Source organism: Sphaerodactylus townsendi, linkage group LG06 (assembly GCF_021028975.2).
Source record: "Sphaerodactylus townsendi isolate TG3544 linkage group LG06, MPM_Stown_v2.3, whole genome shotgun sequence".
Classification (NCBI taxonomy): domain Eukaryota; kingdom Metazoa; phylum Chordata; class Lepidosauria; order Squamata; family Sphaerodactylidae; genus Sphaerodactylus; species Sphaerodactylus townsendi.
This window is the reverse complement of record NC_059430.1, coordinates 114,049,516-114,065,328: the sequence shown is the minus strand read 5'-3', so window position 1 is coordinate 114,065,328 and position 15,813 is coordinate 114,049,516. Positions and strand designations below refer to the sequence as shown.

General features: G+C 48.8%; 1 protein-coding gene across 1 annotated transcript; it reads right to left on the bottom strand.

Moving 5' to 3' along the window:
* Positions 1-1,729: 1,729 nt before the first annotated feature.
* SLFNL1 (schlafen like 1) lies at positions 1,730-15,272 on the bottom strand. Its single transcript, XM_048501634.1, has 4 exons — positions 15,171-15,272; positions 11,460-11,885; positions 3,720-4,400; positions 1,730-1,853 (listed from the first exon to the last, which is right to left on the bottom strand). The coding sequence occupies exons 1-4, from the start codon at positions 15,270-15,272 to the stop codon at positions 1,737-1,739; spliced, it is 1,326 nt and encodes a 441-aa protein (XP_048357591.1). The 3' UTR covers positions 1,730-1,736.
* Between the last annotated feature and the right edge of the window lie 541 nt (positions 15,273-15,813).

Genomic DNA, 15,813 nt, shown 5'->3' with positions numbered 1-15,813 from the left:
TGTCCTCAGCCCCCTTTTTAAAAGTGATTCTGAGCTGTCTGCTACATCCTGTTGCCTCTAGAACAGGGGTCTGCAACCTGCGGCTCTCCAGATGTTCATGGACTACAAATCCCATCAGGCCCTGCCAGCACGGCCAATTGGCCATGCTGGTAGGGCCTAATGGGATTTGTAGTCCATGAACATCTGGAGAGCCACAGGTTGCAGACCCCTTCTCTAGAATGTAACATAATGAATCCTTATCAGGTTGTTCCTCGAAGGTCTTTTTGGGGAGGATCTTTCAGTGTCACATTATTTTGCATACCTGAGGGAGGAAGGTAGAGACCTTATCTAGGCTCGCAGCTTTTTCTGTCCACAGAGAGGCCTGTCAGTTTACTTTTAGATATAGTGACTTTATGGACAAAAAGGTAATTGGGGGATGCAGTGTCATCATTCCAGGCAAAAATGCATGTGAACAATAGTACCTCTAACTGTTTCATACCTCTGCCGGAACTGAGCTACCTGTGAGAGCTCCCCCTGCTGGGTTGCCTCCCAATCTGCATGGCACCAATACAGTGTCTGTGCTTACAGGGAATGTTGCACGTGAGAGTACCCTAAAGTAAACCTGCCCGTAGTGTGATCTGCCATACCTTAAGCCACCCGCCGTGCTGTTGATTGCTGTTATTGCTGTTATTCACAACCCCCTTGTTCTTGTACTTGACAAAACTAGGAGTCTTATGAACCCCTTATTAGACTGCCAATCACTTCATTTGAACGGAGACTGTCACAATTTGTGCATACCTGTCTGAATTGATCCCAAATTGCCTGGCCAGTCCTCTTGTAGGAAGCGAAACGAGGGAGAGAATAAGAGAGTGGGAAAATACATTTTATTTGACTCAAGGACCCCCACAATAACATTTCCTTCCCCACTGCACTGGGGTTCTTTTTTCTTGGCTTCCTTGATTCAGTACTGATGCAGCCCTCCTTTCTGCAGTGTTCTGGTAGAACAGGCCTAATGGAGCATTCCTAGATTAGCTGAGCTCCAGTTGTGATGTATAAATTCAGACAGTCATAACAAATGTTGCCTGTGCGTGCAACCAACTTGGGATTTCAAATGAAGCTTTTTAGCTTGTTTAACTACTGTGTAATAATTGCAGTGCAATAATCGTGGTTTGTGGTAACATCTGAATTTGTGAGCCATAGTTTTTAGCGAGTCCTTCTGTGCAGATCTGTTTAGCTGCAGAACCAGCAGGACAGGAAAGATGACCTTTCCGTTCCGACATGCGGAGGAGGCCAGAAATAGACCAACTGAGATTTGTTGCTTGCAGCCTCATCCAAATGGGAGATGGCGAGCCATGGCGCCACCCCGCAGCTCCCATTGGGGCTTGCTGGCAGCTCAGGGAGACTCGCAAAGTGCAGAAGTCTCCCCCCTGTTGAGAAGCCTCAATGGGCTGCAGTGGACCTATGCCACCCAAAAGGGTGCTTAAGTCTGAACTGTGGCCCGCTGGCGTAACACTGGCAAAGGCTGAGGGGGAGCTGACCAAGATAGACTCCTCCCCTGACCATGCACCTGGCTCACCTCCACTGTTGCAGTGGTAGGGCTCCTGGGATTCTGGCGTGACATCCAGCACTGTGTTCTAGTACTAAGAGGCGTGGGGCAGTGGTGGTACCTACATGCCGGTGGGATCATCCCTCTACTGAGATAAGTCCCCCAGGGGGGTGAATCCAGATATCCATACCTGATTGATAACGATCTGTGGTTACATGAGGGCACAGCATCGTGGACTGGTGTTCTGTTGCCTTTGCTGCTGCAGCTCCTTCTCCTTCAACAAATTCTCTATTTTCTCCTCTAGCTTCTTGATCTCCTCTGTCCATTTCTGGGGATGTACAAAAGGACAGTCATCCCCTTCCCACCTTGGTAGTAGTCAAGTCCTAGTATACTTCAGAGGGGCTCACTAGCTACTGAATAAACTCCACTGATTAAATAGCTAGTAAGTTGTCAGATTTTTTTTCCCCTGTACTCTTTAGCTATCAGTGTTCGTACTATGGGAGCCATAGAGGATATTTATCCAAAGGGCCAAGTTTCTTATCTGAACACCTGGTGTTGCCTTACAAGCAGATTATTCGTCACTCAGGGTTAATATTTTCTATTTTGAGCCACAGCAACCTCAGGGTCTTGGGCTGACTTTGACATCACCTACCATCTGGTCTTCTTAAGTCAGTGGTTCTCAACCTTCCTAATGCCGCGACCCTTTAATACAGTTCCTCATGTTGTGGTGACCTCCAACCCTATCATTTATCCATTTTACAGATGGAGAACACTGATGCAGAGGGTCTTAGGCGACCCCTGTGAAAGGGTCGTTCGACCCCCAAAGGGGTCCCGACCCCCAGGTTGAGAACCACTGCCTTAAGTGGATGTGCTGGGAATTGGTCATCAAGCCTGCATGCAAAGATGAGCCATTGGCCCCTCCACAACAGCGGCCAGTACAAACAGCGGGTGAGCGTTTGAGACAGACAACAAATCAAAAATATTGAGATGCCAATCTGTGCCTAAACTTCCCTTGGTCCAGCATTTCAAATATTTCACTTCCTGGAGTTTATCAAAAGCCTTGCTCCGAAAATAAAAACAGAAGGCTTTAAAATTGACTGATGTAAAGGGGATGTTTTTAAATCGTTTGTGCTGGGTTGATACAATGAACAGTGTCTTTCACAGGGAACAATGTACAGCTCGAATGTGTGAGTGTTGTCCAGCTACAGCCAACTTAGGGTGACCCCGTAGGGCTTTTCAGGCAAGAGACAAACCGGTGATTATCCACTGGACATCCTCAGTGGTCTCCTGTCCAAAGCGCAACCAGGACCAACCCTGCTTAACTTCCAAAATCAGATCAGATTGGGCTAGCCTGGGCTGTATATACAGCTTACTTCTCTGAAAATAAGAGCACAGTCATGTTGCTTTTTGCAACTGGATGGGTTGGTTAAGCAAGCAAGCAATCTCGATTCTGCAAAAACCATGCAAAAAATTTTTTTACAACAACAAAAACCTTTATTAGGCATATTTGTGCTACATAAAATTACAACAAGAAAAGGTATAACATATGCTTCCCTCTTAGCGACATGACCTGCAACAAATAGTGAGCTGTTTTTCCTAAAAACGAGAGGATCGTTACTATTAAATAGTTTTACCATGCAAACTTTGGGAGAGGTTTTACCCATAATTGAAGATACTAGAGCTTCCCTCTCTAAATTATATTTGGACCGTAACATACAATATGCTCCAATGTTTCCACCATGGCAGGACGATGTGGGCATACTCTGTCCAGTAGGGGGAGTTTCTCAATCCGACCTTGTAAAAGGGCAGGGGAGAAGACGTTGCATCTGGCTGTAGTCAGAACCCAGCGTTGTTCGGGATCTGAAATTTGTAATAGATAATTGGCCATCTTGCCCATGTCGGGATTGATACCCAGGTGTAATGGGGAGCACGCTGTTGCTGCATGGCTGATTAAATATTGTTGCTCCTGATCAAGTAGTCTAGTTTTAATTAGACTGTATATTTCTTGGGGCTCCCTCATCACCCACTCCTCTAGGGAAAAACCTAATAAGGTGAGTTTACCCATGATTGTGTTCCACCATTCTGAATCTTGCAGGTCAGCTAAGGCCCTGTGTAACATGCTGCCAGGATCTAAGTGAAAGCATAACCTTATCCAAAATTTAAAAGTAAGTAGCCACGCAAAAAAATTTTTTACCTGTCGACACCACTCTTGAATGGCGCTCCCCGAGAGAGGCCCTTGAATGCTACCGTCTCGCCGGATGTACACTTCCCCTTGGTCTGTTTCGTAAAGAAGAGGTTCTGCATGCTGTTTGGGAGGATGCACAGTTAACCGGATAACTTTTAGGAAAATGCCGGTGTCTTCAGCTTTGATAACAGGGATGAAACTCAGCGTATAGGCCGCTGGGAAAACCTGTGGCTTGAAACCCTTCAGAACAGAGTCGATGAGGAGGCGGGCCCTGTCTTCATCTTTGTGGTCACAGCGGACTCCCAGCACGAGGCCGTTGTCTTCTACCCCCACGAGAAGGCTCCCCCCTTCGCTGTTGAGGAATGCGCATGCATATTTCCGCACATGATGCTTCAGAGTGACTGTCAAATAATCCCCACCACCGCGTTTGAATTCCGTGTTCCGTGTCTCGTTACCCATGAAGGCACCATAGAACAGGCACTCCTTGCCGACAATCTCTTGCTGGACAATGGCACTGTCTGAACGAGTGCTGCTCAGAAAAGCTGACGGCCGGCTTGTCAGTCTCCAAGTGTGTTGGGCAAACTTTCTGCTAGTGTTAGTCTGGGTTTCCTTGGATGGTTGTTTCTTCCGCCTCTCAGGTGCCTGCAACCCTCCCAGACGAGATTCTGAGCTGCTCCCTCTAGAGTCAGTCTGCAGATATGACAGAATAAAACCATGCAGCGTGGCGTACTGGTTAAGAGCAGGTGCACTCTAATCTGGAGAACTGGGTTTGATTCCCTGCTCTGCCATTTGAGCTGTGGAGGCTTATCTGGTGAACTATATCAGCTTGTGCACTCCAACACAGGCCCGCTGGGTGACCTTGGGCTAGTCACAGTTCTTTGGAACTCTCTCATCTTAAAAATCCCCACCTCATAGGTTGCTTGTTGTGAGGGGGGGAAGGGAAAGAAGTTTGTAAGCACCTTTGAGTCTCCTTACAGGAGAGAAAGGGAGATATAAATCCAACTCTTCTTCAAGTGGATAACCTTGCAACAAGTTCAGAGACATTGTTTAGGACCAGGCCCTCTTTGGTGCACCACTCCTGACATGTCATAGATGTAGGGAGAGCCTTATTGTAATAGTCTATGACTGAGGGGGGGGGGGAGTTGTGCCTAATCTTTGTGAGCCTCCAGGCATATTTGGAATTCTGACATGGCACGGAGAGCGCTGCCACAAAACAACTGCTGCAGGAGGCAGAGACACCCACAAAACAATTGCCATAGCTTAACTTCAGCAACAGTGTAGATCCTTGTGCTGCGGTGGCAGCTGCTGCCGAAGCTACACTTAACAATCCACACAGCCGATCACATCCCCAGCAGTCAATCAGAAACTTTGCCAAGCAAAAGCCTCATCCAATCCCACTGGTTTCCTAAAAACACTCGATGGCCACAAGAAAAGTGGATCTGCCACTCAAGCAGGGTAGTGAAGACTCTACAATGGCTGTTTCTGACTTCTGCACACCGAATGACAGGAATTAACCCAGGCTTTCATCAGGTGGAATTCTGGGATAATTTCAAGTAATCAGCCTTTAAGTATGTCTGTGCTATCAAGTTGCACCACACAGCAACTCCATCAAGGGGCTTTCAAGGTAAGCAATTAGCAGAGATGGTTTGCTATTGCCTTCTTCCCATCCAACCACTGGCTCTACTCATCTTCCAAGATCTGGCAAGATTGGGCTATGCAATATCGTTTTCTCTCCCAATCAGCCTTTAACCCCCAATAATTGTGTGCATGGGGTAAAACCATTTGCTTCTCCCTCCCACAATTAGGTTCAGCATAATTTGGGCGTGGGGCAGTGGCATATCTGCCAAAGGAACATGGGGGTCAATTGACCCTGGACGCCATCCATTAGATCACGTGGGGGGCGCCTGGAGAGCTGGCCGTGGGCTGCCCCCACCAGGCTGCTCCTGCCTGGTACAGCCGCCGTCCTCCACCACCCTCCTCCACCGGCTATGCGTAGGGTGGGGTGGGGGTGCGCCCCAGCAGGTATTGCCCAGGGCACCATTTCCCCCCAATACGCCTCTGAGGGGGATGCAGGATAAATTGTATGGATATACTTCCAGTCATGTCTTGCCTTACTTATTAAATTTTTGAGATCCTCACAACAAATACCAGCCTTAACGGACCATTATTTTAAGCGGGTCAGCTGGATAAGCTTCAATCTGTAGCCAAAAGAGAAGTGGGTTCTCTTTTGGCTACAGATCGAAGCTTATCCCACTTCATTCTTATATGATTATTTGTATATGAATTTGGAAATTCATTTGTGGCCAATACTTCTGGTGACGAACGAGAATTCTATGTGCTAATTGTATAAGTTTTCCTGGAAAGAGTCTTCCACTTTCAGGGTACATCAGGATAAAACTCAAGGCCTTCCCCTTGCCATCATTGAAAGAAACAAGTTCCTAGAGAGGGCCAGAAATGGACTAACCGGGCCAATGTCTTATATACAGGCTAAGATCCTTCTGGGAGTGACTGATTTCATTTTCGTTTCTCCAGTACCTTGTGGGGGGTACCAGTCCTGTTGGCCTTTGCGCTTGTGTGCTTGTGACCATCTGCTTGTTAAACTTGGCAAGCAAGTAGACTAACACAACAACTTCCACAGAAAAGGCCTCCTGTTCACACACAGCATGAAGTAATACAGCCTGAAACCTTCTAACTACTTTGCTGTGGGTTCTGCCATGACAGCTGCAAAGACTCAACTTCCAACACAACTTTTGTTGAACAAACCTGCATGTTTCCACAATATACAGTGAAACCTCGGTTTTCATTGACTTTGGTTATCGTCGGTTTCGGTTTTCGTCGATTGTTTCCATGAAAAATTTGCCTCAGATTTCGTCAGCGTGCCCATGTGACCTCGCTGCTAATTTCCTGCTCAGTGTGGCACTGGATTTACATTGATTCATATGGAAATAATTGCCTCGGTTTTCGTCAGTTTCAGGTTTCGCCGATTGTTTTCGGACGGATTACTGACGAAAACCGAGGTTTCACTGTAGATGTGTGAGAATTAGCTAGGTCTGGCCCTGGTAGGGTCTGAATGGCAGGACATACTTTTTATTATTATTATTATTATTATTATTTGTTTCACTTTTATACCGCCCTCCCCCAGGGGGCTCAGGGCGGTTCACATCATAGTACAACAAGTGAATAACAAGATAAAATACTAAAACTTCATAATAGTTAAAAGCAACGCTCCTAATTTAAACAGTTAAAACAATTAAACAGATGGCGTACAGCTATTAGCTCCCCGCCTCCCCTAAGAGGGGGGGGAACATGGTCTTAGTTGTTATTAATGGGCACCTATCAGCAGCCGGCCTCCCCAAAAGCCCGGGCGGAATAACCTAGTCTTACAGGCCCTGCGGAACTCTTTGTAGGTCCCGCAGGGTCTCGACAGCTGGAGGAAGAGCATTCCATTCAGGCAGGGGCCAGGGGCCGTAAAAGCCCTGGCCCTGGTGGAGGCCAGCCGCGACTACAGAGGGGGCAGGGATCTCCAGTAGGGCTGGCCTCTCGCCGGCCCAGAGACCGACAGTGGGACATAAGGGGCCAGATCGTCCCTAAGGTACGAGGGTCCCAGACCGCGTAAGGCCTTAGTTGTTAACACCAATACCTTGAAGACAACCCCTCGGAATTCAACTGGGAGCCAGTGTATAGCGGTGCAACACGGGTGTGATATGATCTCTAAAGGCACCCTCACCCAGAGCAGACGAAGCCGCCGCATGCTGGACCAGTTTCAAGTTTCCCGATCAGCCTCAAGGGTAGGCCCTCCGCCAGAGCCGAGTTGCAATAGTCTAATCTGGAGGTGACCGTTGCATGAATCACTGCGGCCAGATCCGCCTCGGAGAGGAAGGGGGCCAGCCGCCGGGCTCAAGGAAGATGGTAAAACGCAACCCTGGTTACATGGGCCACCTGGGTCTCCATAGAAAGAGAGACGAATCTCAGGTGGCCCCCCAGGCTGCGAACTGAGGGGGCCGGTGCCAATAAGGCCCCCTCCCACACCTGGCGCTGGAAAGCCTCCGCCCCCCCCCTCTGGCGACATCGCCAGTGGATCTTCCTGGCTCGGCTGGATTCAGTTTTAACCTGCCTTGCATCAACCAACCAGCAACCGCCTCCAAACAATGCCAGAGCTGCAGGGGCGGCGTCTGCTCCCACCTCCATCGACAGAAGGAGCTGGGTATCATCAGCGCACTGATGGCACTCCAGCCCACAGCTCCGCACCAGCTGAGCAAGGGGTCTATATAGATGTTAAATAACAGCGGGGACAATAACGCTCCCTGAGGCACGCCGCAATGAAGCTGGCACCTCCTCGAAGCTCGGTCCCCAGACCACACTTGCTGACTCCTCGTCCCGGAGAAACGAGGCAATCCATTGAAGGACAGTACCTCGCACTCCGGAAACGGCCAGGCGGTGGGTCAAAAGGTCGCGGTTTTATCATATCAAACGCCATGCGGTGAGATCCAATAGCACCAGCAGCGCCGCATCCGGCCGGGTCAAGCTGCATAATGAGCGCATCTGTGGACAGCGAATTTAGAACAGTCTCCGGCCCCATGCCCAGCACGGGAAGCCGGACTGGAAGGGATCAAAGGCCGATGTGCGTCCTCCAGAAATCCCTGAAGCTGCTCCAGCATCATTCTCTCAACTACCTTCCCTTAAAACGAAAGATTCGAAACGGGGCGGTAATTGGCCGGATCACTAGGATCTAACGACGGTCTTTTTAAGAGTGGGCGGACCATCGTTCTCCCTTCAACCTAACACCCGGACAAACTCCTTGCTCAAGGGAGCAATTGATAATAGCCAACAGGTGGGGTCGTGACTCCTCCCGACATGCTTTAATAAGCCAGGAGGGGCACGGATCCAGAGGACAGGTAGTAGGTCTAACAGCAGCTAGGGCTCTGTCAACATCGCCTTCCGAGAGCAGGGAAAAACTGGGCCATGCAAGGGCCAGAAGATCGCAAGGGAGTTTCCAGTTCGCTAATTGTCTCCAAGGGTGGTGAAGGTCCTGGCGGAGCGACGCTGATTTTATCTGCAAAATAGCTCATAAAAGCCTCACAGCTATTGGCCAATTGATCGCTTTTCAAACCTCTGATAAAGAGGTAAGGGATCGAATGATGCGAAACAGTTGTGCCGGGCGAGAGCTACAGTAGACGCCGGAAGCGAGGGAGGGAGAAGAAAACTCTCTTCGCCTCCTTCGTCGCTATCATCTCATAGGCCTTCATAAGCGCCCTATAAGATGTTCGCTAAGCATTCGCCACGAGACTTCCTCCACACTCTCGCTTCTGTCAGCTCTAAGCTCCCGCCTCAAACAGCGTAGCTCCTCCGTATACCACGGAGCCAGCCGAGAGCTGGGTCGGCGAGGGCGCCGGGGAGCAATAATCTCGATGGCATCTGAAAAGGGCGGGCATTCCAGTCCGCTGCTAGGCCATCGAGAGTGCCGGTGGGTTCAGGATCCCCGCAGAGCATTCAGGAATCCATCAGGATCCATAAGTCAGCCCGCTGGCGAAAGCATAAACACGCTCGTCAGCCTAGACGGGGGTGTTGCGGCATGCTCATCCGAGCCTTCAGGGCATAGTGGTCAGACCATGGCACTCTGTCAGTAGAGGATATGACCACATCAACACCCGGACCCAAAGACCAAATCCAGTGTGTGACCGGCCTCGTGAGGGGGGGCCAGAATTTACCAGGGAGAGGCCCAGCTGCCGCTTATTGATGACACCAGGTCCGCGAGTTGTTTGCATGAGGCGGTGTCGACATGGACGTTGAAGTCCCCCAGAACAATAATTCTGGGGTACCTCAACGCCCAGTCTGCCACCACCTCCAGTAAAGCCGCGGCAGGTCATCTCCTGGGGCTTAGGCTTAATCGGGTACACCAGGAGGACAGCCAACCTCTCCAATGCCAACCACTCCAGGCCGGTCACAATCCATACAAATGATCTCAGGGACAGGGATAGCCCTAAAAGGGATGGTATCTCGGACTAACAATGCCAATGCCACTCCCCCGGCCCTGTGTTCGCTATCGGTTAGGCACGCTAAACCTGGGGGCTGGATCTCACCTAAGGCGACAGTCTCGCCTTCTCGCACCCAGGTTTCGGTGACACAAGCCAGGTCCATCTGCTGAACTCCAAGAAAGTCCCGGAGAACAGCGGTCTTATTATTTATGGACCTGGCATTTATCAACACCAAAGACGAAGCAGGGTGTCTCTGAACCCAGCCACCTTCGTCCCTTGGGATAGGTCGGAGGTCAGAAAGTGAACGAGCATAACCATATCTCGTCCACCTTCTCTCATATGGCCGCCGCCTACCGTCATACTTGCCCCGTCCCATTAGCACTGTGTGAGAGCAACAGAACAGAGTTGTAGAGGGAGACCAGGTGTTGTAGGTTTTCTGGGTGGTGTGTCTGTGGTCTGGCAGGTTTTGCTTCCTAACGTTTCAATCACCTCTTTATGGCAGCCAAAGAAGCAGGTGAAATGTTTGGAGCAAAAACTACCGGACCGCAACCATGCAGCCTGGAACACCCACCCTGAAGCATCCAGTTGATTCTGGCTATGAAAACCTCTGACAATACATTGCAGAGGGTGTTGATTATCCTTCATAGAATATTTGAAAGGAAACGTTACACAGTCGTTGACTGAGAATGCTCAAGTAAAGAATACTCAATTTCAAAAGAGGGAATCAGATTTGATTGCTTGGTTTTTTCCCACTTCAGCATTATAGGAAAAATATTTGCATAATACTTTCTTATATATTATGGACTGCTGGTGCAATGGTAACATATTTCTAGGTGCTTGGAGTCTGCCTAAAATACTATCCATAGAGTGCATTTTCCCCTCTTTCCTCTTTCTGGTGCAGCCCCCACTGGCTGCCCTGTTGCTTGGATGGCATTCCTTGCCAGGAATTATATGTTTGGGGTGTGTTTGGGGTGAACTGTGAGAGGTGGGATGGAAATCAGCAAAAATTGCCACATCCAGAACTTTCAGGTGGCATCCAAGCCAGAGTGGTTGTTTTCCCTCTTAGTGTTTTTGAAACCCTACAATAAGTCATATTACCCCTACTCTTGTCCAGGGCTCAGTGGGATCTGAGAGTTTCAGCCCTGCTACAGGATCATTGTTGGTGTAAACTAAAGTACTCTCAAGTTGCAGTTGAGTCATGGTGACCCAGCATGGCCAATTGTAGGGGCTGATGGGAATTGTAGTCCATAACATCTGGAGTGCCAAAGGTTCGCCATCATTGCTGTAGGGATTTCAAGCCCAGAGGTGTTCAGAGGTGGTTTGTCATTGCCTGTCTCTGCATAGAGGCCCTGGATTTCTTTGGTGGTCTCCCAACCGAATACTAACCAGGGCTGACCTGGATTAGCTTTTGAGTTCTACTGATATTGGCCTAGTCTAGACCAGGGGTCTGCAACCTGCGGCTCTCCAGATGTTCATGAACTACAATTCCCATCAGCCCCCATCAGCATGGCCAATTGGCCATGCTGGCAGAGTCTGATGGGAATTGTAGTTCATGAACATCTGGAGAGCTGCAGGTTGCAGACCCCTGGTCTAGACCATCCAGGTCACAGGGCTGTTACCTTGATACAAGTCCATTCGTCATTTCGGAAATAAAATAGAACATTCTCTTTCATGATTTCTGAGACCATGTGTGCGTAACTTGGGGCTGTCCATAGGCAAGAGACTCATACTGCCACGAGGTCCAGGAAAATCAACCTCTGGGTCCTAGCCTTACCTCTCTGCTATTGTCAGCTTCAAATCCACACTTCTTGCCCTGCCCCACAACCAGATTTTTGCCATTCTTCACCAGCTCCTTGACTAGGTGGTGCTCAGATTCCGACGCGAGCAGCAACTGTTTTAGGACACGCTCCAAGCTCACTTCGGTTGCTACCTGCACAAAGGCGTAGGCCTGCCTGCGTTTCCGAATCACTTCGATGTTGTGCCTCTGGAGGGTGATGCTGGCCAGGCCTAAGAAGTCCTTCATCATGCTGCAGATAACTTCTCCTGAGTATTTGGGGTTCAAGTTCCCAACGTAAAGGATGTAGGAATGTGCTGACCCAGGAAGTTGGTCATCTTCCCCTTCTACTGTTGCTTTGGATAAAGCAGCCAACTCTGGCACTTGTTCTAGCTGGCTCTCTGGCGGCTCACATTCAGTTCCCCCCTGAACAGCGGGTAAACTTTCCATTTTCACAACTCCCCGTGAGACTCCAGAAGCAGGCTTGCTCCTTATTCTTATTCTTCATTGGTTTGTTGTTGCCTAGAGAACTGGGTGCGTTGTCTTGTTAAGTCTACATTGATCTTGCTTTGCCTTTAGTGCATGATCAAAGATTACTTGCCTTTGTTACTATGGATGACGAAGAAGAGGAAACTGAGGGCTTCCCCTACAGAATCTGTGGCTGTTAGGTCTTGGAACAGTATCATAGCCTGTGGGGAAAACAACCCATTGAAAAACTTGTATTTAACTATCATGATGATATTCCTTCAGGCAAGGATGGAAATTGAATAGCAAGAGGTTGCTGCCTGTTTGCAAATGACTGCTACCTGGCCAACTCTTCCAAGAGGTATATGTTAATAACAAATGCAACACTTTTAATTGCCTTTCTAATTCATCTTACTCATAGGCAGTTGTTGAACAACTTTGCTACCGATTGTGGTGGGTTTTCCAGGCTGTGTGGCCGTGGTCTGGTGGATCTTGTTCCTAACGTTTCGCCTGCATCTGTGGCGGGCATCTTCAGAGGTGTATCACAGAGGGAAGTCTGTTACACACTGTGTCCAGCATGTAACAGGGTGTAACAGACTTCCCTCTGTGATACACCTCTGAAGATGCCAGCCACAGATGCAGGCAAAATGTTAGGAACAAGATCCACCAGACCACGGCCACACAGCCCGGAAAACCCACCACAACCAGTTGAATCCGGCCGTGAAAGCCTTTGACAAAACTCTGCTACCCTTGCAAAGAAACTGTGGGTATGGGTTGGTGGAAAGCTGCTGCCCATCACTGTAGATAGTACAGAGACCCTGATGGAGTCATAGTCCCCCTCCAGAGAAAACAAATTTATACATTCTGCACATAAACATTTACTGCCCACTTGGAGAACAGGATTTTTTTCCTACTCCCTACTTCTATTTTTTTTTTAAATTCCAAGTCTGTAAAACTGAGTTGTTTCTCTGGGCCTGTGGTTGAGGGCAGCAGCCGTATCCATCTTGGCTGGCCTCTCTCCCTCCTGACTTGGTTTTATGATTATTGGTCTATGGTGCCAGAAATAGAATTTGTGTTTAACATTTTAGAAGTATTGATGATTTCATTGTTTGACCATTGTCAGCCGTCTTGATGGGAAGGGTGGCCTCGAAATCGATCAACAAATAAATATAAAATGCTTGTCTTTTTACAGTAAAGCTGACCGGAAACAAGACAAAGGAAAAAGCAGAACTGTGATCACAGCCAGCAGTGGTGATCATGGAGAACGAGGTTTGCACAGACTAAAGCCGCCATGGTGAAGAGAAGCTCCAAGTCAAATAGAAGAGAAGAGTGGATATGGAGGAGGGGAGGCAGCAGCAGATTGCCCCACCCCGATTACAAAACCTGCCCCACCCAAAGCTAAATTCTGTTCTGGCTCCTCCCCACCCTAAATTTTCCCAGACATACGAAATTTTACCATAGAAAGAGTTGGTGCTGGTCAGTTGCTGAGCAACCCTGCAGCCTCCAGCAAGGCACGTCTTGCCCTTTTGAGTCCTTTTTGATAAGAGTTAAATTATGAGGTCATAGACGCCATTGCTACAATTCTAACCTGAAGGCAGGTGATGCTGGGCTGGAGAATGGAGCCCTACCCATTCCAGGGATGACCAAGATGGTCTCTGCCCCTTCCTCCATTTCAGTGTGAATGGTAGAAACTGCAGCATACCGTAGGAATGGAAGCGAGCAGAGGCTGTTGGCATGCCAGCAAGCATTGGATTCCAGCATACTTGTTTTTGGAATTAGTGCCAAATTAGGCATGAAAGAACAGACAGGTGGGAGAATTATTTCTGGCCTCCATGAAGGGGGTAGAGCAAATGCAGTGCATCTGAAGGGGGTAGAGCAGATGCAGAGGCCATGAAGGGGGTAGAGCAGATGCAGTGGCCTTGAAGGGGGTAGAGCAGATGCAGTGGCCATTAAGTGGGTAGAGCAGATGCAGTGGCCATGAAGGGGGTAGAGCAGATGCAGTGCACTTGGAAGACGTCCAGTTCCAGGTTGGGATCTCCATTCTCAAGACCGGAAAGAGCTTTTTTTCTTGATAGACCCTGGGACAGGCTGTCAGGTATACCCAGGTCTAGGCTCAGCTGCCCCGAGGAGCTGAGATTAGTATAAGTAAGAATTTTAATCCAATCCAAATACCTTTTATTGGTATTGTAAAAAAAAACTTATTATACAATACATAATATAGTAACAAAACTAATAAAATATATAATCTAAAATACAATATTGTCTCAGCGTGGTTTGAACCAAGAATCAGTTGTTTTGAAAATACACATTGGGCTCACGTATTTAATTGTGAATGTTGTTTCATAGCAAAACACAAGAACCTTGTGACCTTTTCAGTTACAACACAAGACTTGTTATTTAGTAACAGGCAGATTTTCTGTTGGTCCATACATCCTTCTTTGCTGGCCAAAAAAGAGGTAAACAAGAAATGTCAAATTGTGCTAGAAAAAGAACGATATAAAAGTACATGACAAACAGTTTCTACAAGGCTTGCATTGCAAGTACATGTTCTTTCCTGATAAGGAATTTCTAAACATCTCCCTAGCACAAGTGCTGGTGGTAAAACATATCCCCTTGGGAGCGACAGCGCTCTGCGGCTATTGGGCAGTATTTGGCCATGCTAGCTGCACCAAGGGGGATTCTTAATAAAAGAGGAAAGCAAGACCTGTTCTAATCACTAATTAGATTCTGATATTCCTGATTGAATAGTCTCAGCTTTAGGGTTTGCAGAATTTCTTTGGCAGGCAACATAGCCAAAGATTCCAATGAGAGGCATAAAGATAATATTTTTTCCTCTATCCAAGCCCACCAGTCTGAAGCTTGCAAAGTAGCTAAATCTTGGTTAGACTAGTATCCTCTGGGTTAAAGCAGAGGTGAATCCAGAATCTGAAAGTGGCCAGCCATGCTCTGGTCTCTAGATGCTGGCCAGTCTCTAAACCAGAGGTGTCCAAATCTGGCGCTTCAGATGTTCATGGACTACAATTCCCATCAGCCCCTGCTGCCATGGAGCAGGGGCTGATGGGAATTGTAGTCCATGGACATCTGAAGTGCCAGAGTTGGACACCCCTGCTCTAAACATAGGACAGCATAGAGTATGCAGTGGGGTAGACCTAGGATCTCATATAGAAAGCAGGATTGGATCCTTTCAACTGATTGATTCCAAACACCCATCCATATTGGGGCACCATAAAGTGATTGCTGGCTCACCTTGGCATTAAAGGCCTTTATTGCAGCTGGTACAAATTCGTGGCCCTTGTAAAAGAAGCGCAAGATGGCCGAGACACTTGCAGCGCAGGCCGAAGTCGCCATGTCCCTATGCTTGAGCAGCAGTGGCGTAGTGGCTAAGAGCAGGTGCACTCTGATCTGAGGAACCAGGTTTGATTCCCCACTCTGTCGCTTGAGCTGTGGAGGCTTATCTGGGGAATTCAGATTAGCCTGTGCACTCCCACACATGCCAGCTGGGTGACCTTGGGCTAGTCACAGCTTTTCGGAGCTCTCTCAGCCCCACCCACCTCACAGGGTGTTTGTTGTGAGGGGGGAAGGGCAAGGAGATTGTAAACCCCTTAGAGTCTCCTGCAGGTGAGAAAGGGGGGATATAAATCCAAACGCCTCCTCCTCTTCCTCCTGCTGCGGAATGAGCAAAGGGGCGGACCAGAGCAGCCCCATGCACGCCTCCCTTTCCCGGGACCAGAACTGCCCCCAGCCAGCAGCTGCCACCTCCTCCTGCCCCCCAGTAAGCGACGGAGCCACCGCCCCGCAGGACCTCCCAGCCGAGCGCTCCTCCCCTGTCAGCCCCTCCCCGTCCACCAGGGCCAGGGAGGGAGGGAGGGCGGCCAGAGTCCCCCCAGCG

Bases quoted from the DNA above. Each gene is read 5' to 3' on its own strand.
- SLFNL1 (XM_048501634.1), bottom strand. From the start codon at position 15,272: ATGGCGACTTCGGCCTGCGCTGCAAGTGTCTCGGCCATCTTGCGCTTC. The intron at 11,886-15,170 runs GTGAGCCAGCAA...CCCGCTGTTCAG, and splicing joins TAAAGGCCTTTAATGCCAAG to GGGGGAACTGAATGTGAGCC. The intron at 4,401-11,459 runs GTAAGGCTAGGA...TCATATCTGCAG, and splicing joins AAGCTGACAATAGCAGAGAG to ACTGACTCTAGAGGGAGCAG.